The sequence below is a fragment of the Pieris rapae genome, chromosome Z (assembly GCF_905147795.1).
Source record: "Pieris rapae chromosome Z, ilPieRapa1.1, whole genome shotgun sequence".
NCBI lineage: Eukaryota > Metazoa > Arthropoda > Insecta > Lepidoptera > Pieridae > Pieris > Pieris rapae.
Window position 1 is genome coordinate 4,340,614 of NC_059534.1, and position 23,091 is coordinate 4,363,704.

The 23,091-nt window shown below is 34.5% G+C and overlaps 2 protein-coding genes across 3 annotated transcripts; one reads left to right on the forward strand and one right to left on the reverse strand.

Annotated features, from left to right (window-relative positions):
• Positions 1-506: 506 nt before the first annotated feature.
• On the reverse strand, positions 507-4,518 carry LOC110997364 (gastrula zinc finger protein XlCGF42.1-like). The gene is made up of 3 exons (XM_022265499.2): positions 4,373-4,518; positions 3,965-4,137; positions 507-3,485 (listed from the first exon to the last, which is right to left on the reverse strand). Exons 1-3 carry the CDS (start codon positions 4,454-4,456, stop codon positions 2,909-2,911), a joined length of 834 nt encoding a protein of 277 aa, XP_022121191.2. The 5' UTR covers positions 4,457-4,518; the 3' UTR covers positions 507-2,908.
• A 6,948-nt stretch (positions 4,519-11,466) lies between these two features.
• LOC110997376 (thioredoxin domain-containing protein 3 homolog) lies at positions 11,467-22,726 on the forward strand. Of its 2 annotated transcripts, XM_022265512.2 has the most exons (6): positions 11,467-11,616; positions 17,200-17,350; positions 19,529-19,712; positions 20,123-20,200; positions 20,619-20,708; positions 22,180-22,726. In XM_022265512.2, exons 1-6 carry the CDS (start codon positions 11,600-11,602, stop codon positions 22,278-22,280), a joined length of 621 nt encoding a protein of 206 aa, XP_022121204.1. In that variant the 5' UTR covers positions 11,467-11,599; the 3' UTR covers positions 22,281-22,726. The 2 variants fall into 2 exon arrangements, with proteins under 2 accessions (XP_022121204.1, XP_022121205.1); XM_022265513.2 differs by lacking the exon at positions 20,123-20,200.
• The last annotated feature ends 365 nt before the right edge of the window (positions 22,727-23,091 follow it).

A 23,091-nucleotide genomic window follows, 5' to 3' on the forward strand; every position in this document is an offset into this window, starting at 1 on the left:
AAGTACTGGCAAGAAACTTTCCGCCAGTCTTTTCAATCGCCAAGTTTTTAATACAAATTGTTTGAACTGGAGCAAATCAATCCCAAGGATTAGGATCATTTAAGTTTTCGTCACATTTATAAAAGGCTTTATTAATTAATTTACTTTTTACGAGGTTTTTGAATTCATTTAGTGATAATTCTAATTTCGCTTGGGAGTTTGTTGTTAAAATCAATAAACTTCTGGAGCCTGGTTGGTCGCACACTCAAACAAATGGTGACTTTTACCAGTATAATACGCGTAATAGAACTAATTTGAGCCCTGGAATTTCTCAAATAAAACACAAATTATTTTTTTATGGATTTATTTATTTTCACAAAACAAAAAAACAAAACAAAACTGCACACATATATATATGTTTTTTTAAATAATCCCTCTGTGCCTGACGCACGGCCTTTTTGGGTCTAAGGCAAGCCGGTTTCCTCACGATCTTTTCCTTCACCGTTCGAGCGAACGATAAATGCGCACATAGAAAAACACTCTATTGGTGTACAACCGGGGATCGAACCTACAAAACCTCAGGGATGAGAGTCGCACGCTGATCAATGTATAAAATATAACAATTTTTATTCTTATAATCTAATAATACCAACAGTTTCTAAAGGAACATATTTCGCCTCCAATTACATAAGGCACTAAACTTGACAATATTCAGTCTTATAACCACTTAGGGTCCTCTATTAATATTAAATTATTTCTAATCCTTGATTAGGTAACATATTAAAGAGTTAGAAAATTACAAATAATTTTAATGTTCATTTAGGTAACTGATCATTTAGACATTTAGATTGTCATACACGGTAAAGTTGAGATTCAAAGAATTTGGCAGTTTTTAAACAGATTTAAACATACCCATTTATCTAATTGCAACGTAAAGTTTTCAAAATCAGTCGTTAACTAATCAGACTTTAAAACAAGTACCTTAGTGTTATTGTACTCTAAACTCTTAGGGTCTGTTTCACAATGTCCGTATAAGTTTTGGTTTAACACTATTTTTGCGTTTCACGACTGCCAGATGTCTATTCGTCTTCTATTCGTCATGAAACGTGAAGTTTCTTATTCGGAACTTATATCTTCCGAATAATTTGTGTTGCATAGGTGTTTGGTACTTTATCCATACATTGTGAAACAGACCCTTATACTTGTATTAGTGATCATTAAAAAAATGTCCGTAAATGGCACAGAACAATAGAAACAAAGACAGCAAGACATAAGTCATCTCAAAAACTACGCTTAGTTCATAGTTGACTGATTTTTAAACAGCTTATAATACATATATAACATAATATATTTACTTTATTATATTATGGTAACAAAAAAAATTTAACCAAGTATTAACTAGCAAACTCAAGGGTTGAGAAATTGCATTTTTATATCAAAGTTCAATAACATTGCGACAAGAATTAATATGTCATCAGATAATGATATTTTATATTATTACGAAACGACGTAAAGAAACGTAAATTAACACGTTCTCTGCGTCAGTGCGATATCGGCTCGAAGCGATACTTCAGCTGGTGCGGACGAAGGAAACAATATCCCTCTCGCTAGTGCGAAACGATCATCTCAGGTGTTTGTATAATTCGACAGAGACAAATATATATATTTATCTTGTGGTCAAAATTGTAGGTGTTTTACATCAAAACATAACGGCAGGCTTTTATCAACCACTGATGCTGCTATGCTGCAGTGCAGTGCGGCAGTGGGCCTTATCGGTCCGCCCTCCCAACAGGCTGTTGGTGACCCGATATCACACAGAGCGCTGCCCCGCCAGCTAGTGTTGAACTCAAACTTAAAATATCTGTATCAATTAATATATTATTAATTTTAAATTTACATTTACTACCAGTTCGCAAGTCAAGGGCGTAGAGCGGGCAACTGATCTGACATAACTTCCGATATGATCAACTATGGAAAGCAATAAAAGAAAAATACATATTTTGGAAGATAGAGTAATTCGCCCTGCAGTTATTGACAGTGATAGTGACAGCAGTGAAGAATTATTTTCCACTAAGAAAAGCAAAAAGAATTTGATTGATTAAAATGAAGATTTTCTTTGGAAAAAGTTGTTCAGTTTCGAGAGTACTGAGGTTCGATAGGTAGGTTAAAAGATTTTTTTTTAGAAAATGAAGGACTTCCTAAGGACAATGACCAAGTCCTTGAGATGAACGCTAAACGAAGAAATTGTACAGGGAGCAACGACAGACTGTGGAAAAACATTAGTATAAATAGTACCCAAGACAAAAAAAAGTTAAGAAAATATTGCAGGAAATGCATCGATATCGGCCTGCTGCTTTTCCTGCTTTATTCATTTGTTGTTTGGCAGATCCCGGGGCGAATCAAACCTAAGGAAGTTGGGTTCAAGGTCATTTTTACAATATAAAAAAGTATACATTATGTTTCCACATAGCAATTTAAGCTTTCCTAGTGCTGATGGATCTGGAAAGACCTGCTACGCACTGGCGGAAATACCGCCGCACCAGCTGAAGAATAATGATTTTACATGCCGCAGTGAACGTGTTAAATAGTAACAATACAAAAAACTAACGTTTGGAAAACGTATAGTTCATTACCGTAACAATTAATTGAAGCAACAGCTATAAAAAGGCACCTTTAAAAAAATATATATATATGTATCGTAAGAGGTAATAGATCAGACTTATTTTCCAAAAACTATCACAGGCAGTTTGTAAACGATTAACTTACATATACACTTTGAGTAGACTAACATATAAAAAAAATATAAAAAAAAATATATAAAAAAAAAATCTGTAACACTTATTTTAACTTACATTTAACCTTTAATATTGATTCGGTTTTGTATTAAAGAACTTACAAAGAATGGGCTCAATCGAATTTAACGAATCTTCTAAATCCGACAAGAGTCGTGGGAACGCATATGAAAATTAAGGTGGCCTAATTGTTTAAAGCGCTTTTCGCATACAATACACTTGAATGGCTTGATGTTTGTATGAGTCCGCATATGCTGCCGGACGTGTACTGATTGGGAGAAGCTTTTATTGCATAAAATACAATTGTAGGGTTTAACCTTTGTATGCGTGCGGAGGTGCTGATCAAGCCCACCTTTCTGGGTGAAGCCTTTGTTACAGAAGTTACATTTGTAGGGACGTACCCCGGTGTGCAAGCGCATGTGTTGCTGCAGTCCACTTGATTGGGTGTAACTCTTCTCGCAAATAGAGCATTTAAATGGCTTCACTTTCGTGTGATAACCTTTGGTGTGGGCCTCCAATTGCAAAGCATTCCATATAGCCGGACTTTGTGCAGTGGGGTTTTCTAAAACCTTTTCACAGATTTGACAACGTTTGCTCTTTCTGCGTTCAGTGTGCTCGTCACGGTAGTGTTCAGAATATTCGCAACAGTTTAAAAAAATCTCGCCACATTTCTTTTCCAGATTTAAGGTCGTCCATGTGCATTCAAAGGGACCACTGGCGAATAAAATATTACAATTATCTAATTTATTTTTTAAATACTTCCTAAATCGTACGTTATTGAGCTACTTTGCTAAAATAACCTCATATTGTTAGAAACGCAACGACAACAACTAGTATGGTTACGAACTGTATCGGCTCTGTCAGACTATTTTAAAAATAATAGTTTTTTTTATTAAAAAAAATTTGAATAAACGACTAACAGTTTAATAGTTTAACAGCGTACGCTGTTGGTTGTTGTCGGTCTAGTGGGCTTTCTCATATTCCTCCATACCAAGTAAAATATATTTTTGCTACATGGAGCTGTTAAGAGAAGAGCAAATATAGACAAACAGTTATAAAAAAATGATACTAGCGTGGTGATGGAATGACATGGTAAAGTGGACTGACTCCTTATTAAATTCTATATGTGCACTATAACTGATCTATAAAAATAAAAAAATGTCTGCATTGAACAAAAAAATTGCATTTCATACCTTATTTTAGAAACTGGTGCTTTGGATGGTACCGTTCCTTTTTGAATAGGTCCTTCTAAATTCTTAGGTGTTGATGCATTGTCTTGAACAACAATAGATTTTATTTTTCCTTCAGAGCCCAGTATATTTTGATCTAAAAAATATACATTGAAATCTGGGAAGTCATGCCTTTTCTGTAAGAAAAAATCATATAGCTGTGAAGAATGTACTACCAAACCATACCACTTGCATAGACAGTTTTATTTATTTAATAATTGTCTTGTAAGATTAAATCTTCTTATTCTTGTTAAGATGAGAAGAATGAGAATGAAAAATATATAACAATACACAACCAAACTTAATAAATTATGAAATGTGTTATATGAACAAGATAAACCATTAGTTTTAAGTAGACAAAAACACATTGACCTCATTTGAATTTGGTGAATTGTTATTTTCAGCCTGTTTCATAGCACAATGGATAAAACGTTGATGATTCTCAAGTGCTAACATGTTGTTGAACTCTTTATTACAAATGCTGCATTTATATGATATCTTGTATGAGCCTGGTGATACCTAGGATATTCAAAAAATGTTATGAGAGAAATATAAATTTGAAAAGAGAAAGAAAAGATTGACTTTCTATATATTTTTTCAAATCTTTCAAAACATATTTAAATTATGTAAGATCTTATTCCTGAATTACACTGTTTATCATAATGTCAATAAGAGGTCATGTAAGAAAGGTGTCTTATTAGAATAATTAATTAATATGATGTATCTATTTTGTTAAATGACATGAATTCAAAAAGATGAGCTATGAGGGCTCAAAATTCCATATAAATCAAGTTTTAGGTATAATAACACATACATATATAAATGTAAATAGATGCATTATTTGAAAATAAATAAATACAAAGAACCGTTGTAGTTTACAGACTTGTAAGAGTGAATTTAATATTTTAGGTATAGCAATTAAACTTACAATTTGAAACTCCATTTTTAAGTTAATACTTAGATATAACGCTAATGCGTAGTTATTAAAGCGAAACTAACAATTGTTTAAACAATATCACTCGCTTTAGATAAACTTTAAATTGTATAACTATCAATAACGGCTACTTAAATTACTTTAATCGTATAAACTTAAAATTACTTTGTTAACAGATAGCAGCCATTACAAAAAAGAAAAACCGTTTACCGGCGGGAAAAACCAGAGACTAATTAGAAATAGGACTGAAGTGATCCTGTGTCACAAATATTTCTATGCCTGGGGGTCTAGCCATCTTGGTGCCGAAAAGTTTTCGACATACACTACCGCTTAAACCTAAGTAAAAACTTTACAATATTATTGTAAATTGGTAATAGGAAGGCACAATATGGACTTAATTAGCTAAGGAATAATTAAAAATGTCTGCCTACCATTAGTTATTTGTCCACCAGATGTTATATGTCCAAAATTCATGAAGCATAAATCCACTTGATTTGTTAAATTTAAATCAATATTATATCATTAGCTTATAATATAATTATATCAATATATTTAGAAATTCTAATTATGTTCATTAGCGTCTGCTTTAACATCCGAAATTAAAATTAAATTATGTGAATTATATTTACTTTATGATTATAAGCAATATGTAAGTGACTTGTATGCTAAAGATACTTGTTTCTTGCAAAATGTTTACAAGAAACAAGTATCTTTAGCATACAAGTCATATAATGTATTTTGAAAATTAACTAACTTACATGTAATGTAAGTACCTGTAGGTGGCCAAATTAGCTGTTAACGTTATGTCGTTGATACATGAATAAATTGTTCTGAAAAGAACAGTTTATACGTTTGCGTTATCATACGAGTTTGTTCTGAAAAGAACAGTTTTGTCAGTGTTATCGCATAGGCTACAAGCATATCGAAGTGATCTCGGGAGAACACATCCGAACGCTTCAGCCGCTGCGCGCAGAAAAGGGTCAAATTTTTGCCGCGCCTCGCTTTTGTTGAAACACGAGTCAGGTAGCGAAAGATCCTTTTCGTCCACACCCTGCGCGTATTGGCTGAACGTTTTAAGACAACATGTTACTACTACTTTTAAGCATAGTTTAAGTTTTCTATACAAATGTACCTTCCTAGTTTTGTAAAATATGGTCTTCGACCGTGTCTGGCACGACGGCCTCGTGCTGAAGCTCGCCGAGTCTCCACTGCCCCGCCGTATAGTCGCCGTGCTCCGCGCCTTTCTCACCGACCGCACGTTCCACGTCGCGACGGGAGAGGCTGCGTCGAGGCCGCGACCCATCACGGCGGGCGTCCCACAAGGCAGCGTGCTATCGCCGCTGCTGTACACCACCTAAACAGATGACGTCCCGTGCCCAAGCGGGTGTAGCCTGGCCCTCTTCGCCGACGACACGGCGTACGTGGCCACCTCGCTCAACACCAAGGCAGCAGCGGCGAAGCTCCAACGCGCTCTGGACCTCCTGCCAGAGTGGCTGGACAAGTGGAGATTAGCCGCCAACCCCACTAAGACACAGGCGATCGCCTTCGGCCGGAGTAGGTTGCCGCCGCCCTTACGATTCCTGGACAAGGACGTGCCGTGGAAGACGCCGGTCACCTATCTAGGGCTCACCATCGACCGGCAACTGTCCATGCGGCACCACGTCAAGAGGATCGTAGAGAGAGCGAAGGGGGTGTCGAGCAAACTCAGCCCCCTATTCACCGGCAACATACCGATCCGCACCAAGCTCGCGCTGTACAAGCTGTACGTGCGCCCACATCTCACGGGACATGCGGATGGAGTCCATCAACGAGTTCGTCGCGCGGCTCGCGAAGGGGATGTTTGATCGAGCGGACGGCTCTCAGCATCCCCATCTCCAAAACATCGCGCCATGGCACTCCAGGCCGCCAGATCGCCTGAAGTATCCGCGTGAGCTACTCTCCGCGGATACCGACACCACCGGACATGACACCAGGGCAGCAGCCGCGGCTTCGACCGCTGGTCGCCTCGCTGGGCCTCCCCCGGGGCCACCGGGGGTCTCACCCAGCGGAGCTTGACCGCAAGCCGCGAAGCTCGCTGCCCGATATCACCGACCAAGACATCAAGGGGTCAAGTTGAGACTAGTCCTTGACCCCACACCACCACCGGATTGACACCCCGGACCAGACCCCATCGGCTGCGCGCAGCGAGTCAAGCCATTGTTCCTCGCGCGAAGCAGCCCCCACCAAGGGCTATAAGCCCGACCCCGTACCGCCCTGTATCAGCAGGGCGCGAAACAACAAACCACCCGAAGAGGGCATTCACCCAGAACGGGTTTAAACATCCCCCTTGCGAGGGAGGATGTAACAATTACCAGGTTGTAAAATATTATTCGTTACAAGATTTAATATTCAATATTCATTATTCAATATACATTCTTATATACTCAGTTCCATCTTCACCTCTTCTCGACAAGTTATTAGGGAGTTTTATTTATCACAACCAAACGTACATAAATACCTATCCTTAAAAGATCCAATGTAAATAATATGTTTGAATTTCAGTCTTCAGAAAACTACATTGAAGTAGAAGTAAGTACTACCTACTAATTTGCTGACATTCTTGATATTTTCATATTTATCTGCGTCTCTTATTTTATTCTCGCGTTGATTCATTATAAACTAAAACTCTTAACTTGAAAATATTAACTCTGGTTTAAAAAATAATAATTATACGAGTTGCTATAAAGAAGCTACATAAAATTCAAATCATTCATAAGTGAAAAACTTAACAAAAATTTTTGTAAGAACGTCCAAAATCTTAATGTTTTGGACGTTTTGACAATGTTTTTTAAAACTTTAGCCTTTAAAGATGGCGATAGCTGTATTGAATTATTGCAAACAGCAGCTTTTGAGATCACGCAAAAACATGGCAGAAAAACGCCGTTTTTTCTACTCTGCCGAAACATTAATTGGCCGTTGACTAACGAAAAGCGTGAGCGATAATGTGTGTCTTTTCATAGCACTGTCATAGCGTCGCTTATTGGATCCCGACTCACGCCTTTAATGCCTAGTCTACCAACTGTTGACACTAGCTGTCATTTTCATACCATATTTTTAGACTGTCTACATACACTACTGTTAAGCTGTCTTGACTAGAGCCCTGTAGCATAAAAATATTTTTACATCAAGCAGCTTTTTACCTATTCAAGTAAGTAAATTAAAAGACTAAATATCCATACATTGTGCAACAGGCCCTAAATAGATACATTATTTACTATATAATTATAGTGCTGTTTCTATGTCTTTGTCATTTGCGTACATAAAAATTAAAATCTCTAGAGTCTAGCCATATTGGCGAGATTCATAAGAATTATTTTTACAAACTTAATCTTTATCTTTTGCGTAATTGTTTTGTCGAAAACGCTTCGTTCGTAGCCAAACGGCATGTCAATTGTCAATACTGATACAAATACTACCGCAAAAACGGCAGCGTATCTCCGAGCTGCTGTGCGTAGCGCGGAGCGCCTTGTTCCGTCATATTGTCTCTGGATGAAATGTATTACTAATGTCATTTGTCACGTAAATACTAAATAAACTTATTAAAAGTAAATACTTTACAGTATTATTGTAAATTTGTAATAGAAAGCTGCAAAATGGACATAAAAATGTGAGCAAGAGCGAAATAATTTTCGATGTAGGAAGACGTTATGGAAAGATGCAAAGTGGCCTAATATACGAATTTAAATGGTTTGTTAAAATTGGTTTATTTTATTTTCTGTAAAAAATTTAAGGTTATGAATAAATAAAATATTTTTAACCTGCATAATCGCGGTATACGATAATTAGTATTGCCCATACTTTACATTTTTAGGATTTGACCTCACAACGAATCTACAAAATGAAGAAGCAACCTACTGTGGTACCGCTTTGAAGAAACAATATAAATAGTAACCTACAAAACCTGATAAATAAAGAGTGAAAAGAACATTGCTTAGCAGTTGACAAAGACCAAGGAATTAACAGAAAATTTGAAAAAAAGTCTAGTGTGAACATTGAAACTAGTATTTGATTTAAGCTTTGGGTTTGGTGTTTGTGCTTGAACATTTTTAATGTCAATTTAAAAGCTGATTTATATATAATTAGTCTAATTTTACTGGTGATTTGCCAATAGTTGGAATTATCTCTGTTTGTGACCAACAAACAATTCCAGTTTAGATTATATATACTGATAGTCATAAAAGTTGATTGTTAAAATATTTATAGTTACCAGTTCCAAGCGGAACCGGTTAAATACCTTAGAATTGTGTAGAGATATGGAGAATCTACTCTGCATCTTTTAACGAATTTACCATGAACACTTCAGCGAAGTTGCACATTTTCTAGAAGTTGCAGAAGAGTTTAACTTTCGTTTCGACAATTGACTTGTCGACGCCATTCAAAAGTCATTGAAGTCAGTAAAGTTTATAAAAAAACATTTCCATGGTTGTTCTGATGCAGGCATAAAAACTAGTTGGCTTGAGCTATAACTCTGATACCCAAATCCAATACCTTTTTGAATCTTCCCATTCAGCTTATGCTTAGTGGAAGGACCTTTCTTTAAAAAACATTGTCAAATTTTTGGTCTTAAAATCAATCCTAGTATAAGTGTATGGTATAATTGTTAAGTCCTAAAGTTAATCGGAAGTTGAAATGTTTATGCTATGAAATCTATTATTTGTTAATATAGGCAACCATAGACATTAAGTCCCCTTATTCATAAAAAAACATTGATCCAATTGCACCGTTTTAACGGTGTTATGGTTATGGTTAAATGTTTATGCCTTTTCCAAACAATTTTATGAATATGGGGGTAATATTTAAGTCATGAATGCATTGCATGCGTTTAGTGTCATAATAATAATTCCTATAAAAATTGGTAATATTTTTACCACTACTTTTTAACATAAATTTGGTAAATACAATATTATTTTATTAAAGTAATCATCTGTGTATTTTTGTATTAAAAATTCACGATTAATTATTATAATTCTGGTTATAGGGTCTGTGTTGTAGGTGACAGTTATGCGTATTAAATATTTTATTAAAAATATGGTCTCATTTCTTTATATACTTACTATATGATGTATGATGAGTTTCTAAAAAATACACTTTGAAACTACAGCAAAAATCGTTCCGACATTATCATTGCATTATCCCTGAGTAAATTATCTACTCACGTTATTTTTTTTATATAATGGGAGGTAAGCGGACGGGCACGCCCGGCAGGAAGAGAAGGATCCCTTTTCTTGCCGATGCCGATAATGAGCATCGGGCCTAACGGGTAGGGCTGACGTTCTATGATACTGACGCGCTTGGATATAGTTAGAAGGCAAGTGCATTGCCGGCCTTTTAAGAATTGGTCCGCTCTTTTCTTGAAGGATCGGAAGTTGAATTTATTCGGAAATTGTACTTCATTCATTGGGTCGTTGGTTCTACATAGTGGTAGTGCGCTGAAAAACTTGCCTTAACAAACACTCAGGTGTGGAACGACGCAAGTCGGTGATACGGTTGTTGTTGATAGTTTTGTCTCAGTCGTATGACATGCTTGCCATTTATAACATTCTGCAGAAAGAATATGCTTCGTTATAATAACTTTCTGAGTCAAACGAGTCTAAGCGCAAAGTCTGACTCCCCTATATCAAAAGTATGAAGTTTTCATACTTTTGAGTCATTGCATGTGGCCGCGTGGCGTCGTCAATGCGTCGGGTTGTCTCTCTCCCTTATATATGGCGAGAAGATCGATGGCTGGCCATGCCTCATTTGGCCTTGATTTGAGAACTGGCAGTAAATGTAAAATTAGAAGCATTCAATGTATATTGCTTTGTTGACGTTCATAAGTGTACATTATGTTAACTACACGAACAAATGATTTTTGAAATTGGATTTGAATTCTCTGACCCTGCTCTGACCTTCGTTTCTGAACCTTATAGTATCAAACACGGTATTTAGCATGCTTGTTTAAGTATGACCACAAAATATTTGCTCGCATTTTATTTTGATTTCAACAACATTTTCTTTTGTTCTTACGTAGCCTGTTTTTATATTAATCTGTGTAAGTCTCCTTTAACGATTTCTTGTAAATTATTCTGTCATGAGTTTGAGGTATTTTGCCAGAAGGCTCGGCTCGCAAGCGCGCTGCCGGTATTAATAAGAATTGGTACGATCTCTTCGGACCCTACGTCGAATTGAATGAATATAAAATTAAAATTAGATATAAGTTTATAAAAAGTTTTTGAAATATACATTAACACTTAAAAAATATTTATATAATACACCAAAAATAACAGCATACTGTGGCTATAATAGAAGAATTGATAATAAATAAAATGATGCTAGTACCAAATGAAATCACAACAGGATTTATTCTATTGAAAGGTAAACGAATGCCAAGTACCTAGTTGATATGTATGGTATGTAAGGCATGTGAAGCGGTGAGCACACCACTCCAATAACAAGCAGGCGCTATGTTGGGGCGGCGCGAACGGATGAACTTCTGCAACGACGCTGAAAGTCAGTATCCAAGGTGTTGGTGTTGAGTGTTAAAGCTCAGATCAGCCGTGGCAGCCGTCCGCTTCGGACCTGTTCACCGACGCTCCTCAGAGAAAGGAACAACATTAGTGCTTTTCGCCCCGCAAATATTCACCAAGATGAGGATCCTTCCCCTGTGAGTACATATAATTTTCATATATATTACATACATTCAGTACATACGTATCATGTTGAACTCGCACAAAAAGCGGATTTGTAGACCCCGCTAGGCGATTGCATTTGCGATGTCATCATATTCTAATGAAGCATTCACAATCGGTTAGATAAAGATATTGAATGATCAGAATGAAATGTATGTAACTCGATATTATATATTTTTATTTTATTTTAGAACTAAGTGGTAGTAGATTATCATGCTATGCGCTCAACATCTTTTCGTTATTACATTAGATAAACTTATAAAGTTACTATATATTTCGTTCGGCCATACCAAGTTCTTCTAAAACTATTGTTTTTAAAAGTTGAATCAGGGGTCAATGTTTAAACTTTCACTCCTAATTGATGTCAATTGTTACACATATATTCATTAACAGCACGTCCTTCATCAAATATTTGAGGATATATCTTATGGCTATTGTGAAGTAGGAAATAAAAGTAGGTGATGTACGGAGGTCAATGAAACAAATATATCAAAATGAAAATGAAGGTACGGCCAATATATTTCATAACAATTAATCGTGACTTATAAATCCTATTACATACTCCAATTTGACCTAGTGGAACGCACAAAGCAATTAATTTTCAAATTTATTTGGTGAAACTGAGAACCGGTTCAATAGATTGAACCCACATTGAAAGCTTAGTGCGCGACCTTACGATTAAGCAACTTTGTCAAAGTACTAGTAGTTACATACGGATCAAAATGATTGCCTCTGAAATGTTAAGGGAACTAGGTATGACATCATTGCTCCATAAAGAAACGCAGACCCATAAGCAATTTTGGAAAGTATACATTTGTAATACAGTGGATTCTCGATAACTTGAATGTCAAGGGAATGGCAAAAAATCGAATTAACGAGTTTTGACTTAAAAAGAACTTCTAGATATATATAATTTTACTGCTGAAATTTCGATCCTCACATTATTTGTTTGGAGTCAGCTTATGTTTTATAGTACATATAATATGTTATTTAGATATTAATGAAGTAAACGGTACTACTACAACTTACGGAGTATCCTTTCTGAAATTGGATTTAAAAAGTATCAATATGTACTATAAATACTGCGTATGTAAAATTGTTCGAGTTACAAAGTCTTAATAATTATCGCGTATTCAGGGATTCAGCGGAAGGGAATGGCAATTTTTCGACATACTCCGGATTTCGACTTCGAGATTCGAGTTACCGAGATTTCACTGTATATAAATTTTACTAAATATATTTAAAAACCAAAAACATATGGAAATACGTGTTATATAACTATTTAGTTGCTGTTGTTGATCAAAAAGATGTAATTAAAATAGAAATTAAATATATTTCCCTATATTTTTGACAAATACCTAAGCAAAGTTAAAAAGTTTTAGCTTTCATAATGCCATGTCGAATCTAGCAGGGTTACGTAACCTGACGTTCCTCTTCACAACTTATTGAAAGTATATACTTTTAAAACTTTTACAATAGTAACGTAACTAAGATATTATCAGTTAAATATGCCGTTACAAAAAGGTCAAAACCTAGAATTAAGCAACATCTGACTCATCAATTATAACATTCTAAAACTAATAGATTCTTACTTTCATAGAATCTAGAGCGATGTATTTTTCATAATCCTGCTTGAATATTTAAATAAAAGTGTCTATTATATTTTTATTAGGACTAATAAATTATGCATTTTTTATATTGAACATAACCTGAATTCGCGGAAAGGTCACATACAAATAGCTTATTATCTGTTTTAAGAAAAATTTATAGTACGCAGTTTTTATTTTTTTTTAAATATAAATAAAAATTGTTTCTTCCATGTTTTCTTTTGTTTCGTGAACATTAACTTTATGTGTAAGTAACACTGTGTTCAAGTGTGGCTACAACAGTAAATAATGCAACCACTACTAGTTGGCCTCAATTAATAAAAGATAATGTATTAAAATTCTGTTACAGTTACTTCTCGTTATTTTCGAGGACTCAATAATAATTATTCAGTTACATATAGTGGTAATTGAATGTTTAATTCGAGGTAAAAGTATCGTACCGTGTAAAACACGTTACTAATTAGTGAAGAATAATTATTTATTTTTTCTATTCGTGAAATCTATTAGTAAAAGTAATTTATCAACTAATTCTCATATAATAATAACATACAAACCACTTCTAATTTACCAACTGCATATAGTACGCTAGACGAATCCGTGACTACGAAGATGCGCTCTAAAATCACCTCACACTTACCCAACCCCGTACAGCGAACATAAAAGACATTTGGAAATAATATAGGTATTGCACAACTAGACGATTGACATTTGTCTATAAGTTAGGCGAACTTCGATTGTGCCTAAGTTTACATAGCATCCGCTCATGCTATGATAATGTTGCATCATTTTCTGATTCAAACAATATAAAGTTCAAGAGTGAAGCCTCATTATTTTTATTGTTCCCTAACATTTAGTAACTTACTCGAGCTCAATTTAGTGGTGTGGGAAGATTCACGCGCAATAGGCTACACAATGAGAACTTTTGCAAGCTCTAGATTTTATGTAAATGGTTATAGCCTAGAATCCAAACTTACATGAGGCAATAGTTGCGTCTTCCAATTGAGTCTTTAAATAAAATTATAATGTAGCCTTTGGAATTTTCTGTCCAGGAAACTTGACTATCACTTCTCAGCCGTTTAGCAGAAGGCTTCCTGTTATTAAATACGTCATCAGTCATCTAAAAGGTTGTTGTAGTACTACTGCCGCATTGCAGGCCGAGGTCACCCCAATTCTTACACTTTTTAGTTTAAGATTGAAGGTATTCAGTGTCATTGCAGTTTCTAATATAATATTCTATACATGTGTTCCACTGAACAACAACATAGAAAGTTTTACTTTTTCCGACGTGACTGGCAATTCCAATTTTATTTTATCCAAATAACTAATGTACATTGCATACAGAAACAATTATTGTATAGTCACAGACTAAAATAAATTCAAATCGAATCATAGCTATAATGTCAAGAATGCAGTTTTATTGATATTTTGCTAATAATGGCACGAATTCTCATTCGTGACTAAATCCTCGCGATTGGATTTATAATATAAATGTAGCGTCGTTGTCCAACCGTAGAATTGATCATTTCATGAATGGGGCCAGGCCGTTTTGTTAGTTCGTCCGTGTGGTCACACAACTTAAAAACATCTCCATTAATTACAAGTTACACGTTACAAAATCGAACAACAAAACAGTTTATAAAAAATAGGTATTTCTTTTTACCATCGCTTACAATAAACACCTAGCTTCAATGATATGGCCACACGTTTAAATTTCACTTCCTGTTGTACGATTCAATGACGTATAACCATTTTATAAAATTATCAATTCTATGATTGGGCCACGACCTATGCTTGTCATTGGATATAGTGATATATTACATAAAATAGAGAAAGCTAAGGGAGATTGTTGCGTTTTAAACGGAAGTGAATGCGGAACTTATCTAGCTATCACAACCTGACCTGACCCTGAAATCGGGACCTGTTGCTCAACACTGTATAAAGTAACGAGTTAACCTTTAACCATTGACAGTTCTCTCACGGACTTCTATGTATGTTAGCATTAATGTTTACATGCCCGAGGGTTCTACGTGCCACGTTCACCCAACCTTGAAATATATTTTTGTTGTACGTTTCCGGACGTCAAATAGTAATCATCATAGTTGTTTAATACCGACCTTTGCATAAATATTGAAGATCACGATGTGAATAACATCTATCGCATTGGAAAAGCAGGTGACAAGTCAAGACCTACCTTGGTATCTTTCGTGAGTGAATGGAAAAATAACGAAATAATGAAAATGAAGAAAAATCTTAAAGATGTATACACTTCAGAAGATTATACTAAGGAAGTGCTGGAGAAAAGGAAAACACTGCAGCCACAACTTATAGAGGAGAGAAAGAAAGGAAATATCGCTAAATATATTAAAATTCGATAATATAATAATAATAGGAAAAAGCAAAACAAGCAATGAAAAACGGAAGAGAGAAGCATCAACATCCCCAGAAAATAATAACCAACCATGGAAACAACAAACCTTCATGCAATCGAACGTTAACAGATTAAATGCGTTTGATTTAATGCGAATTAGAAGCAATTCTCTCCCCTCTAACTCAATAGACCATAAGCAATAACAATCAAATATCGGTAAACGGAAAACAAAACATACCTATAACATAAACAACACAAGTACAAAACACCACGCTCCCCCAAGCCGACTGGTCATCGTGGGGGAAAATGACCACGACCCTGTAAACTGTAAAAGTTAAAAATAACGTCAACGTAAATACTCACACTGTAAAGAAAACGAATGATATTCAAATAGCAACCATCAACTGTCGATCTCTTAGAACACCCGAAAAACTTGAAGAACTTGAACTAGCTATACAAAAAATAAAATGGGATATTATAGGGATCAGCGAAATGAGAAGATTTGGAGAACATATAGAAGACGATGGAAAGTAAGATGGAAGGTGCAGCATGGACTCGCACTGCAAAAATGAGGAAAGACTGGAGAGCTGTAGAGGAGGCCTTTGTCGGAAGACAAGTTGTATCCTATCTGTAAACTACCGTTTGCCGATAATAATCAATAGCCATTAAAACTATTAGTATATTAGTTAAACTCTATAATAGTAAAAATGTGTTTCTTTAGATAGTAGTCATAAGTAAATTAATTTTAGGCACACGAAACTCTGTAAAAGTTGTTACAACAATAAAGGCTTTATTATTATTATTATTTGAATACAGTGATATGCATCACGCTATTATAATCGATGACTGACACTGAATTTCTTGCTCTGTTAAAATTGTTAACGATTTATAATTATAAGATATACATGCAAAGGTGTAAACTTATAAAGATGTTGTAATCGTTGTCACTACGTAAATTCCTGCATAGGTTTACTTTGGCAAGTAGCAACTAAAAGGTTGAACGTACAAGGACATATTTGCAAAAACTTGATTCGTGAATTATCTCTTCCAGTATACGCTAACACGTGCGGTTTCACTTATATGTCTTATATATACCAATAAAGAACCCTGACATTTAACTGGCATAATTGCATAGAATTTTATGACATGTCATCACGATAATGTATATTCGTAAGTTTTGACTCATTTGATACTGACAAGCTAATTTTTTATATAAATAACATAGGTTATTATACATTATATATATATATATATAAACATGTCCTGAGAGCAACACGTGATTTCTAGTTACATAATGATACGGATACGGACTGGCATTATATGTCACAGTCACCTGAATTAGCATATTACTTGACCATCTTGAAGAAATAATATATGCAACGATAGGATCACTGATGCTCGTATAGAATTCAATTCGCGTATTTCATTGTTTTCGCAACTAGCAGTAGTCAAACTTATATCTTCAGCCATCAAAATCCCTTAAATTAACCCTTAAATAGTCTTTGTGGCCAGTTGCTGTAAAAAGGCTTAGTGAAACTACGCCTAGTATGTTTTGTTAGCTCGCAATGTTTCTTATGTTTCAGGTTCGTTCTTTTAGTTTGCTTTGCGTGGCAGACGTCGGCGCGTCCACAAGATGATTCTGAATCCCGGGCAATTCCATCCAGGGGTTTGCTCAAACGAGGTTTAGTTGGAAAAGGAAAACCCACAACATCCACCACAACAGCTGCGCCCGAGGTATACTTAATTTTTTGTATATAAAAGTGAAAGTAACGTTCGTAATCGTTACTCAATCACACCTGACGGCGGATTAGATTTGTATAAATATAGACAAATTAGCCAAACACAAAAATTGTGTTGTTTTTATGATCAGGTTAAAATTATAGTAAAACATACATTCGTTCGTCTTCGTTCGTCGTAATTTTATGGCGTTTTTATGGCATCTTGGCCTCAGATTTATGTTCCTGCTTCATTAGTCGTTATTTATAAGCTATTTGATCCAAAAGAAATGGAGATCTCCTTTTTAGGAAATCTGTTGCCCTTCTAATTATTAAAGTGTTGTTTTCTTGTACTTTCATCTGTCAATCAACATTTATTTAATCATATTAGTCAGTTACACTTATGAACGGCAATATTAAAAAAAGAAGATCTAAATATACATTCACTACCGGTTCTCCAATCAAGGGCGTGGAGCGCGCGAAGGAACTGTCGAGAAACTCTTTTTAAAAATAACAAACAAAACCAGCATGCAAAATAGAAAATAAACTAAGTTACACATTTCTATTATTGCTGATATTTTACATAGATATATCTATACTCTTTATTATAGAAAATATCTGATTTCCTGGTGCGTATAAATTATCATGTGTTAAAACCAGTGATAGTCACTATAAAATCATCAAGGATCTATATAATGACTACCGTTATATCTCGAAAACCTATTCTTCACGTTGTTTTTAAAAAATAAAATAAAATTCAAAATATTAATAAAAATCTTTTAATTAATATTTTGAATTTTAACGTAATTTAAAGACTTAGGGCATGTTTCACAATGTATGGATAAAGTACCAAATAGCATAGCAACACGTAAATTATTCGAAAGATAAAAGTTCCAAATAAGATACTTCGCGTTTCATGACGACTATCGCTATCTGACAGTCGTGAAACGCAAAAATACTGTTTATCCTACCAATAAGTAATAAATAGCTTATTTGGAACTTATCCGGACATTGTAATACGGACCCTTAATATAATAACTCGTAGGTTAAAAATAAATAAATTTATTATACATTCACATTCCACTTTTTTTTCGACGTGATTTACAAGAATTTCGAGTCATGTCATGTGATTATGTTCGAGTTGTGATTATCTTTATAATTTTATACCATAATTAACCCAGCCGTATGCTAAAGAGCCAATTGTTAACAGATTATTGCCTAATTGGGTGATGTATAAGTGTTATGGGTATTTCCCTTTTGTATGCGACATTCGAATCATTTAGCCCAAGGCAAGTCGGACCGCCCTGCTCGCCCGATGGGCGAGTTGCCTTCACAAGTGACCTCCAACTCCCTCTGGCATTTCTACGCGAACGACAGTAAAGGCAGTAATACTGATTGAACTGGTTTTTGTGGAATTACGATTGCTATCGGAATGTCTGTCTGTAATCTCCGCGCTATGACGTAAAACGAAATATATATGAAATTGCGTTTAAGAAATCAGTTTATCAAGGTCGTAAAATTTGCATCTATGAATTTTCTGGGGTTCTTTTCTTTTAAAATCTCTTTTACACCCGAACCCAATAATTAATCCATCATTTGATTTTAATCTGAGATCAGACCGTGACAGCCGATCGATCTATATTCATCCCAATAACCAAACCCTACGAAGACAATCCATTTTTGGCGACAGATAGAATGCAATCTCCTCGCTCTTTACATAGTGTATTTGATAATCAATATAAAACAAATAAAACCCAAAAAATATTATTAAAATATACATGTAAAATAGCTTTTTAATTATTTTAAAAACTGTGGTAAGTTAAAATGTCTATCTTAGATGGTCAAAAATGGATTGAGATAGGTTTATTATAGGATATTGGGTTTGGGTGTAAATAACGTCGATTTTATATTTAAACTTATAATCTGTGTATCTAATTAATAAAATAATTTTAATAACTTGAGCTTATATTTCAAAATAACTTTATAGTATAGACTAGACTGCAAGATGGAAAAATTTTAATGGGGACTTTTGAAATAAATTCACCGTTAATACAAAATAGAGAAAGTCACTGATTTACGAAATGAAAAAAGTTATAATAGAATTCATAAATGGAAGCATCTCTGTAAATTGTCATCTTGTTTGTAAACATAACCAATACATTTTTTATAAATATTAAGTAACAGAATATTTTTTCAGGAGGAAGGTGATTATGATGAGGAAGGCGACTACCCAGCAGAAGCAGAAGCTAATGAGCCGTCCACAGAAGCACCCCCATCTTCAACAGAGGGCAAAAAGCTCGTTGCAGGAGGAGTGAGGCCATTCAGAAGCAACACTGACCTTCTAGCAGCTTTGAAAAGGCGGCGAGCACAGGCCGCGGAAGGTAATGTATTGAACCAATTAATTTTTCAAAATATAATGATGGGGCTAATCTATGATGTATATTGTCGTGTTAAGACAATATACGTTTTATCTATGCCATTCCGATATTAATTTTGCTATCTTACTAAAAAACTCTCTACCCAAGCATATAACTGTTTTATAATTTTAATTTATTTAACTAAGCCATTGATTATTTATTTTATAAAAAGATTTTTATGTATGTATTTAATAAGGAAGGTTACGGATTTTTATATATTCTCATAAATGTAATACGTTGGTAGACATAAAATAATAAACAAATTGTTTGATATTTAAAAAGTGGTTTCTTAGGAAACAAAACAAACATTTGTTTATTCTGAATGTTATAAATTTAGTTCAAGGTAATGAAAGTTAAAAACAATGTTTTTTTAGCCAAATTGGGTCACTCAGTACCCGCAGCCAGCCAATCACAGGATGTCCAAACTGAAGCAACAGTAAAAGCTAACTTCAGTAAGTCCTTAGTAACTTGTCCAATCGTTACTATTCCAATAAAACAAACTAAATCTGTAACTAATTCACGATTATTAATTTAGGTTTTTGCTTTTTGTTTATATATTTATTCATGCTTTCTTTTAATACCGCTTGGCTTTTGCCTTTCAAAAACAGAAGATAAATGACTGCTCGCATCACTTATCTAAAAAATATTGAATCAAATAAATCAATTACATAATATTGCAGCAAAGATATAGTTTAATGTTTTAGTATTCTATTTATAAATTTGTACCGAATTGTTTATACCTAATTATATTATGTATCACAATAACGCCCGACACTTAGTTTATATCATTTGGTATTGTAAATTTACTACATTACAATCAAATATTTTGTATTAAGTTACACGTTATTAACACAAAAATAACGATTGCAGGTAAAAAGCGTTTCAACACAGCGACTCGCGAAACAAAAACAGAAGAGGCACCAGCGACTACTAAGCCCAGTAGAAGCCGATTTGGAAGACGTAAGTTCGAACTTCCATGAAATCTTCGTAAAGGCTACTAATGAAACATTGTGACACTGCTGATGATATGATAATTTTAGCATAACAGTTTTAAAAATATAGTGAGATTATTTTTGAAAACAATTTTTTGCGTCCAATGTGAACATGAAATTCAATTAATTGGTGATAGACAATTTTCTATACGGGAACATATTTTTTAAAACCAGAACTCCAAAAGTCTCTAATAAATAATAATGATTTATTTATGATGTATAAAATGAATTTGTTCGCGCCAGTCACAATGACGTGCAAATTTTTCGTTGATTATTTGGTAAAATTTTTACTTATATATTAATTTTTATTTAAATAAATTTATGACTATCAAACACTAACCTTGATACTTTTGTGAAAGGTTAGGTTAGATTAGGTGATATAACCAGTTTTGATTGTACCAGTCCGAAACAAATAATATTTTGCAATTCCGTGGTTTGGCTGTTTGTACATACTTAATAAATCAGATTAACTAATTTAATTAATAAAAAATAACAAGCGACTAGCCGTTAGCCTTCATGCATCCAAACACCTTCCTTCCTTAAACACGGCTCGGAAATAAATATAATTGCTCGTTTAACATTTTAATTGACCTGAAATGTAGCTCGATATCAAATTCGAAATAATAACATACTTTGCAACGTTGCGTGTCAATTTGTGCAACAAATATAATTAGATTTCGCAAAAACCATTTTAGCAACCACCTATAATAGCGATTTGGGGTGGGGCCTGGTTCATATCGAGATTTTATACAAACATTAAAATTACACTGAAGGTCAGTTTATGAAATGCGCTACTGAGGAAATTCTTGTTTTATACGTTTCTCAAGCAGTGAAAAGTATTCTATACTTCAAATAATAAAACAACTATAATTGAGGTACTTTGATGTCAAGAGAAATGAACAATAACATTAATCCTTTAAACAAAACAGCAGCACCTTATCTAGCTTATTCACCTTGATATATAAGAGAATTACTTCATAATTTGGAATAGTTGCCTAATACAATTTTCTTATTTTATATATATATATATATATATATAAAACACACTTCCCACCGTTGCGTGTCCATGAGTGCAATATAATTAGATTTTACAAAAACTATTGTAGCAACCACCTATAATAGTGGGGGAGGGGTTTTAATTTCTGGTTCATATCGAGATTTTAAATACACCTTGGGTCTTTTCTGAGATTCTATAGACACCTTTTCAAAGCCGAAACCGAAAAGCATTAACCGACAAGCCGAACTCTGGTGCAGCGACAAGATTCGTCGATTTGTCGATTATGCTTCTTCGACATAAGTTATATAGAGGTCTGCCGAATATCCGTAATAGCTAATTTACAGAATTATCCTTCGTAATTCAGTTCATATCAGAATTATTAATTCGTATCACATGCCATTTATAATCGGAAAATCTTTTTAACCATATTCATCTGTTACAGCCACTTCAAGGTCGTTCCAAGAGACTGAGCCAGTGGAAGAACAGAATGACACCGCTCCTGCTACGAGGACCGGCAGACAGTTCAGACGTGGTGGAAATTAGTTTCTTGCTTTATTGTTCCTTACCCAAACCCTTCCCAAGACTAAAAATTCCTATTCATTACCTGTTTCCTATAAGAGGAAACGCATTAATTCCATTTTAAACTTGCCCACAACTCCACCAGTCTTGGCTTACCTTTCTAGAAACATACATACTATCAAAACAAAACATTTTGAAAAAAAAAACTACTTAAAGTGTAACAATTGTTTAGGACAATTGAATTGAATTTATGCCTTTGATCCATATCGAATGTATTATTATCCTTACCCTTTTGCGATGGATCATCATCGGATAGATGGATTCATCTATACTGCAATATAGCAGTGATAATATTACTGCCATGTATGGTATGTGTAACCAATAAGTTCCAATAAATTAGCGATTTTATATACCTACTATTTTGTAAATTATATTTCTAAGTGTTTTTTAAAATAAATAATTTAAAATAAGTTTGTTTTTCTAATGTAACGCATCGTCTTGTGTTAAACATGGCGTCGATGGCATATATTGTTTATTGTATCGAACGATACCGATAGATTCAGGTAGAGGATATGACTACTGACAGATATGCCCTGTCGATGGTTATGGTTGTGTGTATCGAATTCAACCCATAATAATAATTGACATTGCCATTGCATTGCCCGTCATGTTGCTAGTAAATGAGCTTATTGTAATTAATGGCTTTACCACAACGGTTCGATTTTAGGATATTTCGTGTGTTCCGGTGGTGGAACATCGCTAGGTGGTCTGTACAGGTACAGCTGTCCGTCGAAGTATTTCCATCGCAAGAAAAGAGTACCAATTGAAATTTCGC